We start from the raw sequence: 24,037 nt of genomic DNA on the forward strand, positions 1-24,037 counted from the left end.
TTTAAGTTTAATATGATATCAGAAAGGCACATGAAGAATTACGTCATGGGTTCTCATTGGTTTGTTTGTTGGTGATCTAACACCGCATTCAGCAATATTCCAGCTAGATTACGGCGGTCTGAAAAGAATAAAGTATGGACCAGACAATCCAGTGATTGACATCAGGAACATCGATCTACGCAATTGGGATACGATGACATGCTTCAACCAAGTCAGCGAGCCTGACCACGTTAGTCGTCTCCTACGGCAAGCACAGTCGCCTTTTAACCCGGATCTTTACGGGACTGATGGGTCTTGAAGAGTACTTAAACGCTTAATATACCTTTGAGATAATTCCCCAAGCATCTGACGCTGATATCTTCGAAATGATAACATCCCGTTCTTTTGTTGATACACTCGTCAACATGTGATTCGTTGCCCACACAGTGTAACTTTGTATATTTGATTTCCCCTGAACCACCTCCAAATTTTGAACGATCATAATACTTCACACCACCTTCAGGACTAAAAAAAGGAAACAAACAATAGTTATACATTACTACAATTACAGCGCAGAGCATCGATAGACTAATTGGTACCATATGTTAAGATAACATGTAATTGCAATATAAATATAAAGAAGGATGAACTTGATATAACATCAACAGGAATTCAGTTTCTTTAGCAATGATTATGACGACGAACAGCGGGACTGTAACAGTAACATACATACTCAAAGCCTGCCATTCTGCAAACCACACTAGCATCACGGATATCAAAGTCATCATCACAGATGGTGCTGTATGCACTTCCAACCAGAACCTCGACTCTTCCTTCGCGCTCATCAGTACCACCAGCAAACCGTACGATCCCTAAAAGTTTAAGAAGTATATATTCAACACGTAGAGTGAAACCTCGGCAATCCAGATGATATCATTCCTAATGTAAATGTTCAAATTAACGAACCATGGCTGCAAAGTAATGTGTAATGTGTCCTTAATGTAACGTGTCTGGAATATTACGGTGTTCGTACTCTCGAGCGTTTACGGTATATCCTCAGGAATCTAGGAAAATGTTATATGCTAGTATTTTTACGTTTTATTTACAACAGTTTGTGTATACTTACGTGGTTGTCCTGTCACTTTCACTCCCTCCCAGGGTATACCTGCGTTGGCCGGGTGGAATCGAACAGGCATATCTCTCGATCCTCTAACATAGAGATTCCCTAAACAAAGACTTTACAATGAACATGGACATATCTATCGCGTTAAAGGTTAGCGTTATCAAATATTCCATGGCAAAACAGTACCAAGAATCGAAAAACAGTTTTCCTACACAAACAGTATGATTGAATATGATAAGTATAGCTTCCATACCTTCAACTCGCATTCCAACGCTGTCTTCAAACAGAAGTTGTACGCCAGCATCTATTATCAGAGTGTCTTCTCCGCCAACAATAATGTTACTCAGGACAGTGTATGGACTTTGTGCTCTGGTTAGTGTAAAGGTTCCATCAACAGCACCACCCAATGTTCCGTTTGAGTCGAGAAAAGGTGTAGTCTCCACAAGTGCTAGCATTTCTCTATCTTTGAAGAATGGCATGATGGATATTTCAGGTAAGACAACATCGTTAGACTTGTCATATATCTTTACTTTGATTTCTGAAAATTTGTCCTTTCCCCAATAGTTGTTGCTTGCGTTGATTATGGTATTTCTGAAATCCTTACTGGCGAATTTTATAAAGTAGACTAAATTGGTTTCAAACACATTGTGTCTAATAATAACATCGGGCGTTTTCAAAACAAGCAGACAAAACCTGAACACGTTCATGGTTATATTCATCTTCTCATTAAGAGATTGTTGAGATTTGAGTTCCATATTCCCAACATTAAAATTGTTTTCCCTTATAAAAACCCTGTTGAGAGCATCGCCGCTAAGATCTATATTAACAGTTCCTGATGGAGCATAAAAGGAATTATTAGCCACTTCAACATCTAAATATTGACCTTTTATCCTGTATACGCACCCTTCTTCTACGTTGAACGTGTTGTTCAGAAACATTACAGAAGTCAAGGTTTGTGCTGATTCACATAAAATACCACCTGCCCTGGAGGTGAATTCAGAGTTCTCCAATAAGATATTTCCATATTCATTCTTTGTTGACGCCCCTGGACACGTTGACAACGTTATGTCATTCTTTCGTGTAACTAACTGAGACTTTGATATTGTTACATTCAAGCGGTGAGATCGTAAGGTTAGAGTATCAATTTCAACAGAGCTATGTGAGAGGGAAAATGCCAGGTACACGGAACAGTTTGTATTTCTGACACCTGCAATTGTTCTTGCTGCTTTCAGTACTCCATGGGTTATTTCCAGATCTACAAAGAAGGATACTCAAGATTGTAATGGTTCATTTATTAGGTTACAGTGCTTTCAGAAACTAATCCAGAACAGTAAGGGTAATCATGTTTTATAATTATTGGGTTTATTTATGATTGACATGCGAAAACACAGAACTGAAAGAGTGACCATTGTTTGTATCAATGTACATTTACTTACTGCTACTCGTGAGCATCACACCTCCCCATCTGCTTTTGGTGCCATTTTGTAAAATCACAAGTCCAGTTGATGATCCATTAATTTTCAGTGAACCTGTGAAGACAGATTTTCTTAACTGATATGCAATTTCGTTCCTTTGTGTAAACACGCTCTCCTTCATAAGTTATCTTCTGTATTACAGCATTAAACATTACACACTGACCTGACAGTTACTGCTGATTGTCAACATGGCATATATATTTACCTTTAACGATGACACCTTGGGCTCCATGGAATGTAAGAGTGACATTTGGCATGATGGTCAGCGTGTTTCCTTCAGGTACTACAATAGTTCTCTTCACCACCAGACTCTGATCTGGATGAAGAAGAACGTCACCCTGCAGCACGCCTCCAACGTCAGAGGGATCGTCGTCGGTGAAGATTGTCGTCCCACTTGAAGTCGTCTCCATCGACTTGGATGTGAAGTATGGGTCAATCTTTATCTCAGCTCTGCTGATGTTATAATACACATCGTATATCCGTGAACGGATTCCCCTTTTGTCTGTGATACCCCAGTAGTTTCGACTGGCATCAACGACAGTTTGATCATCATAAAGCGCGTATGTAATTAGGTCATATGTTGAGTTTGGAGTTTCAAATACATTTCTGTATATTCTGCTGTTTGATCCCGTCAGTTTCAAAGAACCTACACGTGAACTATTTCTAAATACATTGTGTGCAATGGCAGCTCCATCAGCATATAGGTACAATGCGTAGCTCCCAAAGGAATCTTGAAAACTATTTTCAGAGACGTTGATAGCTATCTTTGCATAGTTCGAATATGAATTACCTTCATACGCAATTATATCGCTGGAACCTCCAAAATGTGTCATGTTGTTGCCTATGATATTTACAGAAGCAAACCTGCTTCGGAGTAAATCTTCAAGAGAGACATATATTGCATAGGCTTTGCTATTGGTTACATCACCTTGAAATTTGTTGTAAGTGAGCGATATGTTAAAAGTGTGCCTGTACGTATCAGACTTTACATATACACCTGCGTAGGTATTCTTTGTGAATTCACAGTCCGTAATTCTCACAAGACTATTGACTCCGTTCAAGTAGGCATTCACAAGAAGGCCATGCATGTTGCGTTCAAAAATACATGAAGAGATATTGAGGATTCCATTTAACCTTTGATTAATGTTAATTCCATCATTTGAATTGAATCTGAATTTTGAATTTTGGAGTAAAGTTATGCCAGCATTACTTCTCGATACTCCTACTCTGTTGTTGTCAACATGAGATGATTCTATGTTCACATAGCCAGAGTGTGACAGTTTCAAGCCAAACTGGGAATTCCCCGTAATGTTACTCTCGATGACGGTCAACCTAAAACCATCATCTCCGGATGCTATTCCTGAATCTCCATTGGATCTAACGTTACATCGAACCAACTCAACGTCACACGGGCTTGATAGCGACAATGCATTTTTGCCATTTTGTTGAAAAGTACACCCCTCAAAGAAAAGTCCACTTCGAGATACCCAATCACTAGATACGATTAAACCACTATTCAAACTTTGTGATATTTGAAGCCGGTGAAATGATTTTGTTCCAGAACCTCCATTTGTTAAAATCATGCCATTTGAGTTTAAGTAAACTTTTGTGTTGTTGAGAGACATGGAGTCGGGGGGCCCCATTACACCCACTTTGGCATGTCTTATTGTGCAAAAGTCGCAGGAAAATACACCTGGAAGAAATAAAGAAAACATAAAAAAAATATATTTTCGATATTCAAAGTTTAGTCATATAAGCTATCAAAACATACTTATCTTCTCATCAATATCGATACGTGTTTACTGAGAGGGCATAGGCCTATAGTACATGTTATATAGTCATAGGTGTATATACAGTTATAAGGTAACATATTTAGAACTTCTTAGCTTCATAGCATGCCATATGTACATTGACAGTTTTTTCGTTATTACTACATTCTTAATTGACATTAACGAAACAAATTTCTGTTAACAAGGATAACGGATATTATATTTATCAGTGAACTGTTTTTCTGAGTTTAACATACAACGGACAAAGTAGTAAGCAATGGTATGCACTTTCTATAGTGTTTAAATCATAAAACTGATAAAGTCTGTGTTCTCTCACGACTCCCATATATCTTTCCGTCTCGATGAACCACATCTGAATCTTGCAAGTGCAATTCGAAAAGTTTGGAGTGATTACATTTAATAAGTATTGCTCTCCACAGAAGATGTTTGTAAAGAGGGAATAACTTGATAGTTTCTTGGATACTGGATATTATCTACACCTAACACGTTTACTTTTTTAAATACAGTAACAAATGTACGTTTGTGTGTGTGTGTGTGTGTGTGTGTGTGTGTGTGTGTGTGTGTGTGTGTGTGTGTGTGTGTGTGTGTGTGTGTGTGTGTGTGTGTTTGTATTCTGTGTGTGTGAGTACTTGCTGCTACACGATTTTTTTACAACCATCAAAATTGGTAGCATACAGTATCCTTGTACCTGTTTGTTCTGTTCTAAGACCTTGCCAAAGAGTTTGTGCTGCAGTAGGAACGTCACTGGACCAGAACGATATGGGCAGGCCTAGAATCCCAGCCGCAGTCAGTGAACCTTGAATGAAAATATACCTGCTGATAAGTTTTTCTACGCAATTAATGGCGTATCATATGAATAGCATCAATTGTCCAATTAATGATCATGTACATCATCATGTAAACATAAATAAGATAGAATACTCGCGTTTGGTAGAATTTTGATCACTGCACACAAACTGGTTGATAAGTTAAACTAAGAAAAAAGAAATCAGAATGTTGGATTGATATTCCAAACATGTTATGTGTAGGTTTAATGTTTCCTTTTGATGAAATGAAAAGAACTTGGTATTATATCATGACTGCCTGTCAACAAACTACCTGAGTGTCCGTGTGTAAGGTTCGAGATATTACTGTTCTTTAAAATAGCAGTAAATATAATTATGCAAAGTTATGTTGTTCGTATGAATATTTTTTCCGTATTCCCTGATCATGACGATTCCAATTTTTAATTACAGATCAAGTTTTAGTTTCTGCTGTATTTAAAGTAGTTTTAACGACGATGAAGTCAAATAAGTTATCACTCCATCAAAGGTTTGTTTCTTGCGCAGTACCGATCATGAAACCAAAATATCATACCACGAATGAGGATACCAGCATCGGTTGCATTGAAAATAACCATGACACCAGGCTGAATTTGTAGATGAGTAGAAGGGCGAACAGTGACCTGGACATTGAGAACGTATGGACTCCCACTTGTTGTCCATATAGTGTTGCCCTGAAAACAAACATACAGATAAGTCCCATCAAGTCTTTTCTATTTGGATCAGTAAATATTGTTGCATAAGGGCTATGATCGCTCACTTATAACGCTGCATCCTATTACCATTATCATGACTATAAGTAGACAAAGAAATATATATTCATATAAGATCAGTTACATACGGATAACTGAATGTTGCAGTGTTAAGAATTCGATTAATTCGTGATTTTCGATCTAAAATGTGCTCAATGATACCATAAAATTCATGAATATATTTTCTTTACCAACTAAAAATGTGATAGGGAATTTTTAAATTCAACTGTGTCATATACTCGGGAAGTAATAGCGTACCCTTATATCGCTGTTTATCACTGTAGGGTCTCCCTGGTCAACAGAGGTGTTGCATCCATAAACCTCAAGGCGCACACCAGAGTAGGCGGATCTCGAGCTGATGGCAACATATCTCGCCTAAACACGCATAACGAACAATGATAACTTCTCGGTTATAAACAATGTATTATATTATACCATTTAATCTATTAATGCAAATGAGTAGATGCCAGGATGCCATCAGTTAAACAAACTATGAAATCATCTTTCAGTTCTTAGTAAAACACTGTTTCGCACATGTGCTATATATCTTCGTATATTTCTTCAAGCAGATATTGATTTTTAATAAATGTGTTCAGTGACATTTTACACATGATTAACATTTAACAGCATTTTTTCTTAATGTATGCACAATCCTTCATACCCAGCAGTAAATACCCCCCCCCACTCTGTATGTCTATATACATGTATTGTGTAAATGGGGTTGTGTCCAGTTCAACTACGTACTTTAACTGGCGAATCCAGTTCTGTTCTGACAACATCGAACCAGGATTCGGATGAAACGTCAATATATTGGTTGCCATGGTTATCTTTGTATGTTTCCCATACAAGTCCATCCAAGCTGTAGAAAAGCGACAACGCTTTTATCGCGCTGTAGACGGCTCCCTGTACAGAGAGTCCAGTTATCTTCCTGTAGTCCAGGAAGTCAATTTTCAAGTAATCTTTTGTGGACCGAGGAACCCATCCATCTGACAAGTCAAAACGTGAAATTAAAGGTTTTACTTTCAGACTTCGTGTTAAGCATAGGTACATGCAGGACTTTCGAAATCGTTCTCATAGCGAAATGAAAAGGTAGACACACAAAAATCAACTGTTTATATGTGAAATGCATGCATATTTAATTACATTTATGTATATTAATACAAATTACATGATTGAAAAATCATATAAACCAGTCTCGAGGGTATCATTCAGATTATACTATAACATAATACATGTAATTGTGAAGATTGACAAAGTACTTATCCTTACATTGACCACGAAGTCTTGCTGTAGACGGCGGGTGGTTTACATACGGAGAAGATGAGGCTGTTATTTGGCTATCCTCTACGATGCCACTTTCAAGTCCAAGAGCTTCATTACACTGCCCATGCACTGGAACAGGCCACAAGTAAAAATAGTTCCATTGTTGCAATAGTTACATCTGAGTTGCATGGCAATCTTGCTGAGGGTAAAAAGAGCTAGAGACCCCTGTAAGAGGGCCTACTTATTGTGATTGCTAAACCTTGCGCTCTGCCGCTGCCGACGACAACGCCACAGTTGTTGTTTTCACGCGTCCATTCGTCACCACTCGCCCCTTTCCGTAACCTACAAGCTTAAGAAGACTCGTCCCCCTATCGATGAATGTTATGTGCGAAAATACGATAAACCAATCAGAATGCGCGTTTGATTTCAAGTTCTTCGTCAAAGAATCCCTCAGAAATAATTTTTGATTTTGCATATGTCTTGAATCAAAAGATATACCGAAAACACAGTTAAATGTGTTCAATCATACTGTACACTGTCGTATGTCCCGATGGGTTTTAAATTGCATCTGAAATACATATTATATATGGAGAAATATATGTGAACCATTAAGGAACAAGTTGACAATTGTTTTAGGTATGTCCGTTTGCGCTAAGACGGAACCCGGTCGCAAAAACGAGTCGCGAATGCTCATCGGAATGCGGAACTACTTTTTTCATTCATAAATGTTTACAACGAAATCCTACCAAACGTACGCCCAAAGTAATACAGGTCTTAGACGATTGCCACTTTGAACAAACGAACAAGCTCAAACAAGCTCAAGCAAGAACAAACAAGCTCAAACATGCTCAATCAACCGTTTAGAATGTTCGAAATCCCGCGTGACGGGCACCAAGTGATGTATATATATTTGAAGTTATGCAGGGCTCTGATGATTACAGCTTTGATCAATCAATCAACCAATGGACACAATGCTGTGCCAGTGTCTAGGAAATTTGAAATCGTGCCAACATTATTGTTTAATATTGTACAGTAAGCAAGAGAAGGCTGCGATGCACATGTACCTCCAATACAGAGTCATCCAATAAACTTAAACATACATGAGTAAGTGAGTGAGTATGGCTTTACGCCGCTTTTAGCAATATTCCAGCAATATCACGGCGGGGGAAACCAGAAATGGGCTTAACACATTGTACCCATGTCGGGAATCGAACCCGGGTCTTCGGCATGACGAGCGAACGCTTTAACCACAAGGCTGCCCGACCGCCCTAAACTTATATGTAGTTACATTACAGTATATATTGAAGCATATAGTAAATTAATTTTCGAAATATATGATTATTGAGGCAAGCTCAGCTTGTGACAAAATGGGTCTCGTAACTTATTCCACGCTAATTGAATGCATAAACACAAATCTGGAGCTGTTTATAATAGGATAGAGAGCGCGTCTAGCTTCGTATTTATCGACCAAGTCTTTTCAAAACATTGTCCATTGTGAGACATTTAGTGTACGTATTGTGGATTTATTGAACAGGAAGACCTCATCCGTGGACTACAGGTAGAGCGTCCGCCCGGGGAACGGAAGGTCGGGGGTTCGGGGGTCACATCAAAAGACGTTAAAAAGTGTTACTTGTTGTTGCCCTGACTGGAGCTCACCATTAAAGGGCTAAAACAAGGACTGGTCGGTTTGGAGTCCGTCTGTTGTGTCTTACACACAAACACACACATGCATGCGCGTCACTCTAAGTGGAATAATGTTGGACGCGACGTTAAACCCCATTTCACCTTCAATACGTGACAAGGCAGATCGATATTCACAAGGATATTCGACTACGAAATTTGCTATTTTACATAACAGATAGTCTTTAATGGCAAGCACACAACCCGTCACACTTTGATGAGGGTCACTCTAAGTGTCCTTTCCGTACATGCATTTTCCTACCTCCACAAATATCTGTCTTCATCACTAGTTTGAGCTTTGTCATCGCTGCGCAATCCCTAAAGAATCATTATAACAAACTCATCTGAGGTAATATTCTGTAAAATAATAATTATAGGACAGACTTGTATTCTAACAATTCTAGAGTAAAAATTACTTGGTTGTCATTCTATATGTACACTTGCATAATGTGACAGGCCTTGCCTAACTGAAGATATCTTGAGTCAGAATGAATAGGACATGGTAGCGTAACTACCGCAAGAAGTGTTTGCATGTTACAGCAGTTTTTATTATAATTCACTTGGGTACACTTACTGGGATTTACCACGGTTTGTTTGGCGGTTCACCTCAGTGTTATATTATCACAATTCACCGCGTTATTACTATTTATACGGATTTTAGACAAATGATTGTTTAACACAACATCGTATAATTATCACGTCTTCTCTCACAACCATACTGATTGAAGGTTAGATTTATTTGAGGTTCTTGCAGTAACGTTACGACACTCACGTGTGGAATTCAATTTCCATTTACTCTGTGACTGGATGTTTGTCGTTTGCGAGAGATGTGAAACCCACGATCCCCGGAATTGGAATCAGGGTGAATCTGGGATTTGAACCAATGATCATATTGTAATGTTAATGGCATTACAAAATGAACAAAGACTATGGATCCAATATGAATATTTTCCATACTTCATTAACAACGATGTGCATAACATCACACAAATGAAGAATACAAAAAATAACTAAATAGTAAATCCTTTCACCACTTTTCATACCATAGTGACTGAGTGAATGTTGTTTAACGCCGCATTCAGCTAGGTTTTAGTTACATGCATGTCACTGTGACAGGTAAATTACTTGGTTTGGTCCAATCTGTTTGTGCGTGTTTTTGTATTGTCAACGCACAAGTTGACGGGGAATTAGCATTTGGGGGAATAAAGGACAAAATCGACATCACTCTCCCGGAACGCTTTATGCACAACATGTAAAGAATAAACAACAATTGCACAATGAGTGGAATACCTGCTCTGACAACACAAACACAGCGATGAGCGGGCCTTCCAGATCATGATCAGGGGGTTGGTTGACAATCAATATACAATGAAATTGTGGCGAGGATTAACAACGAGGATTAGCGCAAAATACATTATGACAATTAAGTTATGGAGACATGCACATGGCTACAGGGTAATTAGCCTTTGGAATCAAATGTATCTCAGAAAATGGTTGTCGTAAATCAGTCGCTATGACAGTATGTATGTGCCTGTGTTTGTATGCATTTGGGTATGTTTGTCTGTCTGTCAGTCTGTATGTACCATCGTATATATATATTCACACTCTCACACTCTCGGAGGTCACCGATCCTCGATGCCCTCTAGTCCACTCTTACGACAATCTTGAGACCTGCATCCCACAACGGAGTCTCGCCCACTCGGTTCATATAATAATGCAGGAATGTACACAACGTTTCATTTCTAGCTACAGTTGGGATCTATCTGGGGCGACACGCCACTATAAATACACCACACCACCACCATATATATAAATCATTGTATGTATGTAACATTGTATGCATTTGAGTATATTGGCATGTATGTCAGTATGACTGTATGCATGTTTATTTTGCAGGACAAGAAGTGACCCATTGGTCTTTGTCGGCTTGTACAATATTGTGTCTATTCCACTCTCTCTCTCTCTCTCTCTCTCTCTCTCTCACACACTCTCATTTTAGTCTCTCTCTCACTCACTCATACTCTGTCTGTCTGTATGTCTGTCAGTTTTTATGTACCATCTCACACTCTCACAGGTCATCGATCCTCGATGCCCTTTAGGGGATTGCCTAAAAGTCGGGTCGGGCCGGGCCGGGCGAGCGGGTAATATTAAAAAAATGGATTGCAGAATAATAAAACGAAACGTGCATATCTAGACAGATCTCAAATGTCCAGAAACGGATAGTTTTGCTCATTTAATTGAGTTTGAATCAAAATGTATCTTCAGCAATGTAATAAACTGATAATTATAGCTACATACCGAGAGTTCATACCGAAAAGTCAGTGTCTTTACCTTGATGAGAAGGTTACTCACCGACCTTAGAGTGCAGGGGTGTGATGTCCTGGGCAGGAATTCGAAATGACAGTGTTTTGACTACTCTTCTTTCATTAATTAACGTGTTAGGCATACCTCATTAACCTTTACTAATTCATGTTAAACCAACACAGGATGTTTTCTGCAAGTGGATATTCGCGAATGTCATAGGACCGACACGACACGTGTTAATAACTGTCAAAGCGCTTCTAAAATTACAACACATACTTTACATCTATAGACTAATTATAATATCATATCTACCTATATAACACTTTAGTGTCTCTTATTGCAGTAGCAAACACGGTGCTCAAAAGTGAAGCCCTTTTCCCTCTACATTCTCTCTATCAGAAGTGTTTGGCTTGTGTTGGGTCCGACTTGGCCCGGGCTGTCAAAATCAACTTTAAACACACAGACGTATCTTCAAATGAATTTATATCTATAGATTAGTATTATATCTACCTATATACTACTTTATAATGTCACGGTACATTGTATTTAAAGAAAACAAGGGGCTCAAAGTGAAGCATTTCTACTGTATTTTCTTAAGAAAATCTATGTCAGAAGTGTTGGGTCCGACTTGGCCCGGGCTGTCAAAATCATCTTAAACCTCACAGATGTATCATGAAATGGATTCACATCTATATATTAGTATTATACCCACCTATATATCACTTTATAGTGTCTCAGATGGCTGTAATTAAAGAAAACAAGGTGCTCAAAGTGAAGCCCTTTTCCCTCTACATTCTCAACATAGTCTCTATCAGAAGTGTTTTGCTTGTAATGGGTCCGACTTGGCCCAGGCGGTCAAAATCAACTTTAAACACACATATGTATCTTCAAATGTGTTTACATCTATAGATTAGTGTTATATCTACCTATATACTACTTTATAATGTAACGGTACATCGTATTTAAAGAAAACAAAGTGCTCAAAGTGAAGCCCTTTTCCCTCTACATTCTCAACATAGTCTCTATCAGAAGTGTTTTGCTTGTAATGGGTCCGACTTGGCCCAGGCGGTCAAAATCAACTTTAAACACACATATGTATCTTCAAATGTGTTTACATCTATAGATTAGTGTTATATCTACCTATATACTACTTTATAATGTAACGGTACATCGTATTTAAAGAAAACAAAGTGCTCAAAGTGAAGCCCTTTTCCCTTTACATTCTCAACATAGTCTCTATCAGAAGTGTTTGGCTTGTGTTGGGTCCGACTTGGCCCGGGCTGTCAAAATCAACTTTAAACACACAGACGTATCTTCAGATGTATTTACATCTATAGATGAGTGTTATATCTACCTATATACCACTTTATAATGTCACGGTACATTGTATTTAAAGAAAACAAGGTGCTCAAAGTGAAGCATTTTTACTGTATTTTCTTAAGACAATCTTTGTCAGAAATGTTGGGTCCGACTTGGCCCGGGCTGTCAAAATCAACTTTAAACACACAGATCTATCTTCAAATATGTTTACATCTATAGACTAGTGTTATATCTACCTATGTACCACTTTATAATGTCACAGTTTATCGCATTTAAAGAAAACCATGAGTTCAAAGTGAAGCCCTTTTTCCTCTACATTCTCAACATGACTAGTATTATATCTACCTATATAACACTTAATAAGGTCGCACGATAACTCAAAGAAAACTGGTCTGTTAAAGTCGAGCACTTTCACTGTATCTACTCAAGAAAATTTCAAATGTGTTGGAATGAAGTATACTCTTTAAAGTGAAGCCCTTTTTTCATGGTATGTGTCTGGTCGGAAAATCCCTTGCTTTTACCTAATCCGTCGTGTTTTTTTTCAAGGATCACAGGGTAACACTTGGAGAAGGTAAGGTGAGACACTTCTCCTGAACCTGACTAGGACCACTCAGTATTATTGTCGTGATGGTTAAAAGACGCCATAAATTAAAGTTCTCTATATATCTAGCAAACCATATGCAGAGTGAGAAAGAAAGCGCTAAATAGGTCAAAAAGGGATAAATCAGCCTTTGCCCAAGTCCGAGCAGCCAGGACGAAAGTAAGACAACTCATAGACGATTCTAAAAAAGAGTCATGGCAGACCTTCTGCAAATCCCTTAATGAGAAAACAAATGCTATAACAGTCTGGAGCAAAATACACGCAATCAGGGGTAAGCGGAAACCCACAAAAATTCCCAAGTTAGCCAACGCCCATACAGTCAAAGAAAAGGCCAACATTCTAGCTGAGCACTTCTCATCTGTCAGCAGCAACACAAATTGCAGCGAAGAATTCAAACAGGAAAAAATGCTAATGCCTAAGATCTCAAAACGGCCGCAAAGCAAGCATCTGGTATACAATATACCATTTACTGTGACAGAGTTTGATGATGCGATACAGCACAGAAAAGGCACAGCACCTGGTCTTGACACAACCAGCTACGAGATATTGAAAAACCTACCTGATCAAACCAAAGGCTTACTCACTGAGTTGTATAACACGATATGGTCCAAAGGAGAAGTCCCAAAAGCATGGAAACATGCTGCGGTTATCCCGCTGCTAAAGCAAGGGAAAGAAGAAACCCTACCAAACTCTTATCAACCGATCTCACTCACCTCAAACATGTGCAAAGCCATGGAAGCCATGGTTACAAAAAGGCTCGTGCATCATCTTGAAACTGGCAATCACATAAAACCTGACCAAAGTGGCTTCAGGAAGGGACACTCGTGTCTAGATCATATTCTAAGACTGGAAAATGAAATAAAAAAAGCCCAATTAAACAGACAATACCTAGCCGCAGTATTTCTGGACTTCAGCAAAGCCTTCGATATGGTATGGCATGACGGACTCCTCTCAAAACTGTCACAAAATGGAGTTGAAGGGAACATGGCAAACTTTATAGACAGCTTCCTGCAAGACAGGTCGCTATCAGTTAAAATAGGGAACAATCGATCGGATCCTATGGCACTGGACAATGGCACGCCACAAGACAGCATCATAAGCCCAACCCTGTTTAATATCATGATCAATGATCTTTTTGACATGTCAACTCTCCTACCCAAACTTCTAAGTTCGCTGATGACGGAGCAATATGGGTAAAGCACAGAGATATCTCACAAATCAGAAAAAAACTCCAGTCAGCCCTGGACGGAGTAGATCAATGGTGCAATAAATGGGGATTCACCCTTTCAAGTGAAAAAACGGTTGGAGTTCTATTCAAACGCCGGGGGAAAGATGCTATGATACCCCGTGTCTCCATAAAAGGCAAACCTATCAAATTCGAAAAATCTGCAATATTTCTTGGAGTTATCCTTGATCAACACCTCACTTGGCGCAAGCATATAGAATATGTGGAAAACAGATGTCAAAAAGACCTGAACGTATTACGGGCAATTTCAGGCACATCTTGGGGCACATCGAGGGACACTCAGCTGGACCTCTACAAAGCTCTTATCAGATAAAAAAATGACTATGGTTGTGAGGCTTTTCACTCAGCATCAAATACTGTCTTGAGGCGCCTAGACAGAATACAATACAAAGCCCTAATGCTGGCCACAGGCGCAGCGACAGGCACCTCACTAGAAGCACTACAAGTAGAAATGGGAGAACTCCCATTGAAACTAAGAAGAGAGCAGGCAATATTATCGTTCTGGGGACGAACATCAAACCCTTTGGTTAAAAAGATATGGCAAGACAAAAACGCTCGAGATGAAGCCCTAGCTCGAAAAAATCCCTCACTAAAGCCATCTGGGATATTAGTACGTGAACTCATTCGAAGTCACAATTGCGATGACATTCAGCCTCCAGAAAGTCACTACAAAGGGTTACACCCTCCCTGGACTTTACAAACTCCCAAAGTTGACACTGCTTTAACATCAGAAGTCACTAAAAGAGAAAACCCAACCCTACTACGATCAGTAGCTATCACTAAAATTCAAACTACCTGGGACAGCTGGGCCCATATATACACTGATGGATCCAAGAATCCTATCAACAACAGTGCTGGTTACGGGATCCATATCCACAGCTCCAAACCCCAAGCACATTCAGTTCGCTTGCCTGATGGTCAGTCAGTATTCACGGCTGAATTGGAGGCAATTCATCATGCACTAAAACTCATACCGGAACTCCCGGAAGCAAAGGCAGTCGTCCTATCAAACTCGCTAAGTGCACTTCAGGCCATCAGTGGGAGAAACTCAAACTCCAGGCCAAACACAGTCAGCAATATTCTATACGAATATACAAAACTATCGGACCAAGGGCAACAGGTGGAGCTGTGTTGGATCCCCTCTCACATAGATATTCATGAAATGAAAAAGCAGACTCACTGGCGAAGCTAGCTCTAGACAAAGCGGATATACAGCCTATTCCCTTTAGTAAACTAGAGATAAAAAGCAAAATCAAAGCCTCCATAGCAAAAAGATGGCAAGCCCAATGGGACGCAAGTAAGATCGGCAGATGGCTATACAAAATTCAACCCAATGTCCAACAAAAGCCAAACTCATACTCAAATGAAAGGAAAATTGAAACTGCTATCTCACGCCTCAGACTTGGTCACAAAAAGCACTATGACAAGGTTTGTTCATCTTGCAATCAGGCTGAAACCATTGACCACCTGCTACTAGAATGTCAAGACCATGCCCCAGCCCGGGCTAGGTTAAAACAAGAATTGCAGTTAGATCCGCTATCTGTCATAGATCTCCTAAAGCCAAGAGATGCAATAGCGAAGGCCAAACTAACTCTATTTCTGAGAGATGGACAGCTGCTCGAACGTATATAAACAGAGCAGCCAAGGATAAAAATGAAATCATATCAATATAAGAAAATAGAAATCATATCAATGCAAAAACAGAATTTATGTGAACACCGAAATCACAATAGATATGTGAACCCTTCTCACACACAGGAGTCCCAAAGAGGACAGGTCAGCCGAAATTGCCTAGGCAGAAGGCGACCTCTTAAACACCTAATGCAACAACAACAACAACCGCAGATCTAGATCAAAGTACTCAATGGGAAGTGCACGACGTCCCGCTAGGTAGTGACCACTTCCCCATAAACATAACTATAGGAAATACAAACGTACCAATCCAAACGGAAAACCAAGAACCAAAATTCCATTACAATAAAGCTAACTGGGACCAATTCAAAGATATCTGCAACGAAGCTAACTTAAACGAAATAGAAAATAATGATACAGAAACCTATTGTAAAAACCTAACAGACTATATAATAAACGCAGCCAAAACCTCCATCCCCTTCAAAACATCTAAGACAGGCAAACCGACCGTACCATGGTGGAATGAGGAAATAGAACAGACTAGACGAAAACGTAAATCAGCCTTCAATAAAGCAAAACGCGACTACAAACATCTAAAGTTAGCCCACGAACTAAACCACCAGGTTCAAAAACTAGTCCAAATAGCCAAAAGTAGAGACTGGAAAAAATTCGGCGAAGGTATAAATAACCGTACAGATGCCAAAACGGTCTGGCGCAAAATCCTCGCCATTAGATGTTTAAAACGACATAAAAAAGACCAACTAGCATTAACAACTCAACCAACCCCGCCCAAAAAAGCAAATAATCTCGCCAACCACTTTTCGGCCGTTAGCAGTAACACCAACTTCAGTCAAAAATTCCAAGAAAAACTTAAAACAGAAAACAAACCCACAAAAGAACCAAACAATAACAATCTAGAAATAAACCAACCCTACACAATGGTGGAGCTCCTCTACGTAATCCAAAACAGGAAAAAGGGCACAGCCCCAGGATTAGACCTAACTTCTTACCAAATAATTAAAAAACTCCCCCTAAAACTACTCCAGGCACTACTCAAACTATACAATCTCATCTACCTAAACGGACAGGTTCCTACTCCCTGGAAACAGGCCCTAGTCATTCCCTAAACCTAATAAACCAGCTAATCAAGCTAACTCATATAGACCAATATCCCTAACTTCAAACTTATGTAAAGGTAATGGAATCAATGGCTAAAAATAGATTACAACATTACTTAACCCCCAAAAACATCATAAACCCAGATCAAAGCGGTTTCACTCCAGGCCGCTCAACCCTAGATAACCTCGCCCGACTAGAACAACATATTAAGACAGGACAACTAAATAAACAATATACCACAGGCATCTTCTTAGACTTCTCTAAAGCTTTCGACATGTTATGGCACGACGGGCTAATACAAACACTTCAAAAAATAGGACTCAAAGGTCAGATAATAAACTACATCCAGGACTTCCTAAACAATCGTAAAATAACCGTGAATATAGACCAAACTCTATCGGACCAATGTCCCCTAGAAAATGGCACTCCACAGGGCAGTATCCTCAGCCCCACCCTCTTCAATATAATGATAAACGATCTATTTGAGGGCCTATTCCCTAAAGTACACACATCAAATTCGCGGATGATGGAGCCCTCTGGATCCGCACTAAAAGCATGAAAATGGTCCAAAAATTATGTTTCTCTTATGTCATGGTATGTTGATTCTGAATCTAAAATATTGCTTGATATTGTGTGCCAAACAGTTGTATGCACTGTCCATCCTGATACTTCTACTTAAGTATATAAAAAAGGATGTTTGTTTAGACATGCGTTTATTGTAAACAACGCCGTGTTTTCGTTTGCTGGTTAGCTTTTACAGGTCAAAAGCAAAGTTAATCGCATTACTTTCGTGACGCATTTTAGGCCTGTCATACAGTTCCGGGAAACAAATATATCCAATACAGCCGATGCAAGTCAATCATATTTGGCAAGACTAGATTACTGCAGTTATATATTTTATCAATATAATCCAACAATTGTTTTTAGTTTTGTAAGATATGTTCATTTCAGAAACTAGATGTTAGTCTAGCGGGCGGTCTAAACTCGCATTAATTTGGTTACACGTTTCATGATTTACAGCATTCGTGAAGAATATGTAACAATTAGCCACAATTAGAGCCTTTGGTAGGAGTAGAGGGAATGATAAGCATAGACTTGCTAAGTATTTTATGATATTCATGATAGCTCAAAAGAAACTTTGATTTATGTTTGTAGTACACCCCAAAAAGAGGGATAACACAAGTGATATATTAAGATGACATACAACTTATACATACTTACGTGTATAAACTACTATCAAACAGTGAGGATAACAGGTGTTTGCATAGAGGTGAGCGTATCCTGCACCACCGGTGGAACAAACACACGCAAAGGCAAGTTATTTATTAAACCCGAAAAACACGGAAACGATTGGCAAAAGTCAAAACAGAGAATTTCATCGGACATAACTCCATTTGCTACTTCTGTGGTAGTCACCAATCAACCCATTGAGAAATTCAACAGTATGGGTTTGGTCTGACAAAGCAAGAAGCACAAATGGGGCAATGATTAGAGTATTCTTGCAAGTCTAAGGGTCCAACAGGAGTTATTTCTGCGACATGCTGTTTCAAAACCCAAAATTCAGAGGGATATATACATGTATGAAAAGAAAAATTGAAATAATACAAATATAAATTCCTTCCAGGTGAAGGCTATCACTTGAAATCAAATTAACAAAGCAGATTTTAGTCAATGACACATCTCTTGGGGTAGCAGTTCATCTCTGTCACCATGCTATGGTATTTCTGGAAAGGAAAGTTAACTTACAAAGTTGTAATATACGTGAAAGGCTTAATGTTGCTGATTAAGCGCAAATTAAAGATATAAACTATAACTGACTGCTCAGTAACATTCATGTAATATTAGTAATATTCAAATAAGTGTACTTGTTCTAGGTGTGTGTGACGTGGTTACATATAATTTTTTTATATATATAAGCGTATAGAAGAAACGTCAACAAACTTGTAACTATGTATAAAATAATAAATTAGCCATGTCCTTCATATGTAACTGATCTTATACCACCAGCTGTGTCACAGAGGGTCAGTTATAATCTCAGAAACCGCAATGATTTTGTAGTTCCATTTGCGCGGACATCTACGTTTAAAAGGTCTTATATTATAGATACATTAGGCCAATGGAATAATCTATCATCAGGAATCAGGGATAGTCCGTCAATATCTTATTTTAAAGCTGTCGCATCTGAGCAGCCTACATCACCACCTATGCACTATAATTGCGGTGAGAGATCTACAAACATATTGCACACTAGATTGAGACACAATTGTAGCACACTAAATTCCAACCCGTTTCGTGTTAATTATCTGACACTATTTCTTGTAAATGCGGAGCTCCTTGTGAAAATTCATTCCATTTCTTCTTCCAATGTACCTTATATGATAATAGTAGGGAGACATTACTGACAGCTATCGATAATCTTGGAGGACAAAAAACTCTAAATAGTATCCTTTTTTGTGATCCAAACTTAGATGTTTTCCTGAATACAAAAATATTCTTGCCTGTACACAAATTTATAGAAACGACTAACAGATTCAGTAGCTAGCATATATTTGTTTCAAAACTGTTAATCTTTAATATTGTTAAATCTATATACAACACTAACATGTATAATATTAGCATATGTATGTCATGCACACTGTCTTCAATTTCCAGCACATTGTACATATCCTTCATATGAGCTCTGTATATAAATTTATATTGCGCACTATGTTTCCACAATGTGATGCTTCAACTGTAAATTGTTAATTTTCATTATGCAATATTATGTATAACTGTTTATAGGGAGAAGGTGGTAATAAGTGCTGCACTGTGCCCAATCCCTTTGTCTTTTTGGACAAAAAAATATGTTTAATAATAATAAGCAACCAATGTATTATGATCAGGGTCCATTGGTATCCCTTCAGCAAGTGCGAATCAGGTCCTAACACATCTGTTTTGTCATGTATCACGCGCTATACAGTCGAACCTCGCTTATCCGGACAATTGCTTTTCCTAAAATGTTGTCCGGATAAACGAGTTTCTGGATATCTGAATACCTTGTTATCTGACCAGAAGTCCCCCCCCCCCCCCTACCTCAATTCTACCGAGGCATATGTGAAATGAATAGCAAAAATATGATTTATGAAGGATCGACCAATTACTAATAAAATACATTGTGCTGTACAGACCTACGCAGCATGCTGTGACAGCGCACTGCATTATTGAAACGGCTGAAGAAATGCATATGTAGCCTAGTTTAGACTATGCACTTGTTTTGTGTACAGATACGACGGCGAGGTTGGGGCAACCTGACACACTTGAGCATTAATAGCCCTGTTTACCTGTACTAGTTGAGAGCCAAGGTTAAAGTCACTCATGTGTGCAAAATGTTGTCGAGGCATCTGTAAACAGCTAAAGAAATGCAAATGTAGCCTAGTTTAGACTATGCTTGCTTTGTGTACAGATGTGACGGGGAGGTAAGGGCAACCTGACACACATGAGCATTAATAGCCATGTTTACCTGTACTTGTAGTTGACTGCCAAAAATGCTGTCGAGGCATCTGTACATCTTCTTTGTCGAATTGCATTATTAAAGTACATCAAGATGAGACATCATATACATTAATATATATTTGTTGAGCACGAAACCTTTAAGTGTAGCCAGGACATTTCCTCGAAACTATGAGCGGCCATGTAGCTTCAATATATTATAAATTATATCACTGAACATAGGTCAAGGTGTATTCAGTAAACAAAGATCTGAAGGGTTGTATTTCCTTCATCGAACACTATATGCGTTCATCACAGGTTGTGACGGATAACGGAACCGAACGAACTAGCACTTGTTTGGCAGGTAGGTGTTGTTAAGATTTGTTATCTTGTTCTCTCTCTACCCTCTACTTCCTTAATCACAATTTAAATCCTAAATAGACTTTCGGGCCTAACACTGTGGCAATTTTAGACCCTCTGTTTCTGTATTTACTTGAGCTCATTTCCCCTAAGGTTTACACATCTCATAAGACTAAGTCATCAATGATGTCAAAACTGTCTGACATGTTTCTTATGAACAGTTTATGAAGCTAAACATTGTCCAAGTGACTTAAGCACAAAAATACGCGAACACTTCTGACATAGAATTTCTTAAGAAAATACAGTAAAAATGCTTCACTTTGCTTCACATACGATGTACCGTGACATAATAAAGTGGTATTTAGGTAGATATAATACTAATCTAAAGATGTGAATCCTTTTGATGATACATCTGTGAGGTTTAAGTTGATTTTGACAGCCCGGGCCAAGTCGGACCGAACACTTCTGACATAGATTTTTCCTCTTGGAAGCATTAGGTTTCTTATTTCTGGCATGCCATGCTCTAGTATCTGTCGCGTGCATACAGAATTCACACAGAAGCGTTGTCTCTCATCATTTAGACCCTTTAATTTTGAATTTAGCATCTTAGCTCACTCTGGGATAAGTCAGAGAATGTGATTGCATGCCCGTCCAAGGATACCCTCGCTACAACACGTCACAGAGCAAAAAATACCCCCCCTCCAAAAAAAAAAAAAAAAAAAAAAAATCAGAAAAAAAATCAAAACTATCGTAGTGACAATCTACAGCAATCTATGAATTTACCTTAGTATCTATTTGACACATCTTTACAATCACCTTTCAATGATCGGCCAATTGATCAGTGATGACAAAGGCTTGAAATAGCCACAGGTTAATTAAAAACTTCTGAAATATCTCCGGTCACGTTTATCGTGTCGGCCATATTGACTTACTGAGGTACTACTGTAAAAGATCTTCTCATCTAATGAGGATATTGTTTGGAATATATTTCTTGTAAACATACTGAATCATCTGTTCCTCGCTTTTGGGGGAACTATTTTATTCCGGGATGGCCTAATAAAGCTAGTAGGAAGTCAAGGCACCATGCGTGTATATGATCTGTTATTATATGTGTTTAAATTACGATTTTGGGCGTTAATAAAATACACTGACGCAAGTATATTCAAATCAATTGGATAATTGAATATGCTTTCTGTTAATATTACATAACATCACTGCACATAATTTGAACAGTTGCAGTAACACACTACGGTAATCGCATTAAACACCATTTTCAACTGTTACAGTATTTTAGTTATATCACAGTGTATCAGAATGATGTGGGATAAAAATCCGAAGTGGTTCAGGCCATCCAACGGGTTGTCGGGAAAGGGTGAGCGTATCCTGCCACACAAGTGGCACCCGTCACAAACACATGCAAGGACAAGTCAATTGTTCACCTGAACAAAGCACGGAAACAAACAATGATGCTCGTCTTCACTTTTACCGAGCATGTAAATTATATTGTCCGTCAAAAACATGGACGATAATATAATTCATTCACGTAATACATGTCATACATTTGACAAAATGTACTGACTCAGAGCATTATTGTTAACCACAGCGTTTTGACTCGGCATGCAGTTGAACTCATCACCCATCCCATTATTGATAATCCTTATCGAAGATCTATGAAATAAGAAGCTGCAACACTTTATCTTTTAATTGGCATGTCAGACTTCCATTTCATAACTCAGTTTTATTTGCATTTGCATTACAAAACAAGCAAAACGTGTCAAAATTAACAAAAGCGCGACAATTGTCCATTTGTCGCATTGTCGCGTGGTCGCATTGTCGCTCTTTGAATAATCCTTTTCTTTGTTTTACAAAAGGGCGACGATGTCGTAACGCGACGTTAAAACAATTTGTTTTCATAATAGGGGCGCTGCAGTCATTTAAGATAGAACCGTATAATATGTAGTACCAGTTCACTCACTCTGTTTCGAATATTCAGCAGAAAATATATTATTAACCAGGTCTTTGGGAAGAGATATCAGATTTTTATATCCAGTCACATAGGGATGATAAAGGACCCCTCGCTGATTAGGTTCTTGTTTACTTAAGAGCAGAGGTAGCCATGTTAGATGATATAACCAAAATCCAGGAGCTCCGGCGGGGGGCAAACTGGTCTTGATAGTGAATTGTATGAGCTGTTACGTTGACCCATGAGAATAATGTAAAAATGAGACCAACTCAAGTCTATAATGATTGGGAAAGTCTAGATTGTTCTGTGCTCCATTCTAATTGTATTATGTTCATTTGGTAAACATGGATGTACCAACCAGGACAGAAATTGATGGAATATTAATATCACATGTTACCACTTATCCAGTTAATTTTATCAAACAATAATATATTAGTATTTGATATTACGAAGGGCCTGGTCTTGTACATGTTCACTGTAGTAATGTACATACCAATCAACTTGATTATAATTTTTATCATAGTGTAGCGCGGCATCAACGATTACTAAATGACATCCTCACTTGTCATCGATGTTTGGACATCGGACAATGGACGACAATTCGAAATTCTTATAAATAGCTTCAATAGGGACAGCGCCGGTGTCAGTAAAAGTTTCGTAGTTAAAAATATGTATCTACAAAATATAATCTGAAGCAGCCAAGAACAATATTTTTTTATTTATGCATACTTTCATGGATAGAATTGAGCCAATCTAGGCTTGCCAAATTGTTCTAGACTTGAGCTGGGTTCATTTTAAATTTATTCTCTATGGTCTGGGAGACGTACAAGGGCGTCAGTATCGCATGGAGAACTGGGACAGCCTGGGTTAGCGTAATCGGATATGTTGTGGAGTTTCGGGTTTGGGCTGTTTTCTGAATAGAACAAGGGCTCGCGAACAAGGGCACAATGTAGAGATTAAATCATTACCACCTCTCTTTATATCAGATATGTTATTGTGATTCGAAATCTCTTTTGGAGAATTGCGAGTTATTGCACACTCTGTATTCTTTTGTAATGGTAGAATATATATTTTCTTTGTTGCTTTTTGAATTATCCACAAATAATGAGAATTACAATGTAAACCTCTCTCTGGAGATATA

General features: G+C 38.5%; 1 protein-coding gene across 4 annotated transcripts in view; it reads right to left on the bottom strand.

The window, feature by feature from the left end:
- The window catches only part of LOC139444038 (uncharacterized), a 59,240-nt gene that overhangs the window by 24,122 nt on the left and 11,081 nt on the right, over window positions 1–24,037 (bottom strand). For 2 of the 4 annotated variants that reach the window (XM_071224941.1, XM_071224944.1), the window contains exons 2-12: window positions 7,210–7,332; window positions 6,685–6,926; window positions 6,199–6,315; window positions 5,724–5,862; window positions 5,056–5,163; window positions 2,783–4,270; window positions 2,539–2,631; window positions 1,356–2,357; window positions 1,106–1,204; window positions 713–851; window positions 323–504 (exon numbers count right to left, since the gene is read on the bottom strand). In XM_071224941.1, the coding sequence (XP_071081042.1) occupies window positions 323–504; window positions 713–851; window positions 1,106–1,204; window positions 1,356–2,357; window positions 2,539–2,631; window positions 2,783–4,270; window positions 5,056–5,163; window positions 5,724–5,862; window positions 6,199–6,315; window positions 6,685–6,926; window positions 7,210–7,332 (3,732 nt within the window). Of the gene's footprint in view, window positions 1–322; window positions 505–712; window positions 852–1,105; window positions 1,205–1,355; window positions 2,358–2,538; window positions 2,632–2,782; window positions 4,271–5,055; window positions 5,164–5,723; window positions 5,863–6,198; window positions 6,316–6,684; window positions 6,927–7,209; window positions 7,333–9,145; window positions 9,196–24,037 lie in introns of those variants that run through there. The other 2 variants (XM_071224942.1, XM_071224943.1) reach the window with 2 other exon arrangements.

The sequence above is a fragment of the Haliotis cracherodii genome, unplaced genomic scaffold, assembly GCF_022045235.1.
Source record: "Haliotis cracherodii isolate W230 unplaced genomic scaffold, xgHalCrac1.p SCAF_5, whole genome shotgun sequence".
Classification (NCBI taxonomy): Eukaryota; Metazoa; Mollusca; class Gastropoda; order Lepetellida; family Haliotidae; genus Haliotis; species Haliotis cracherodii.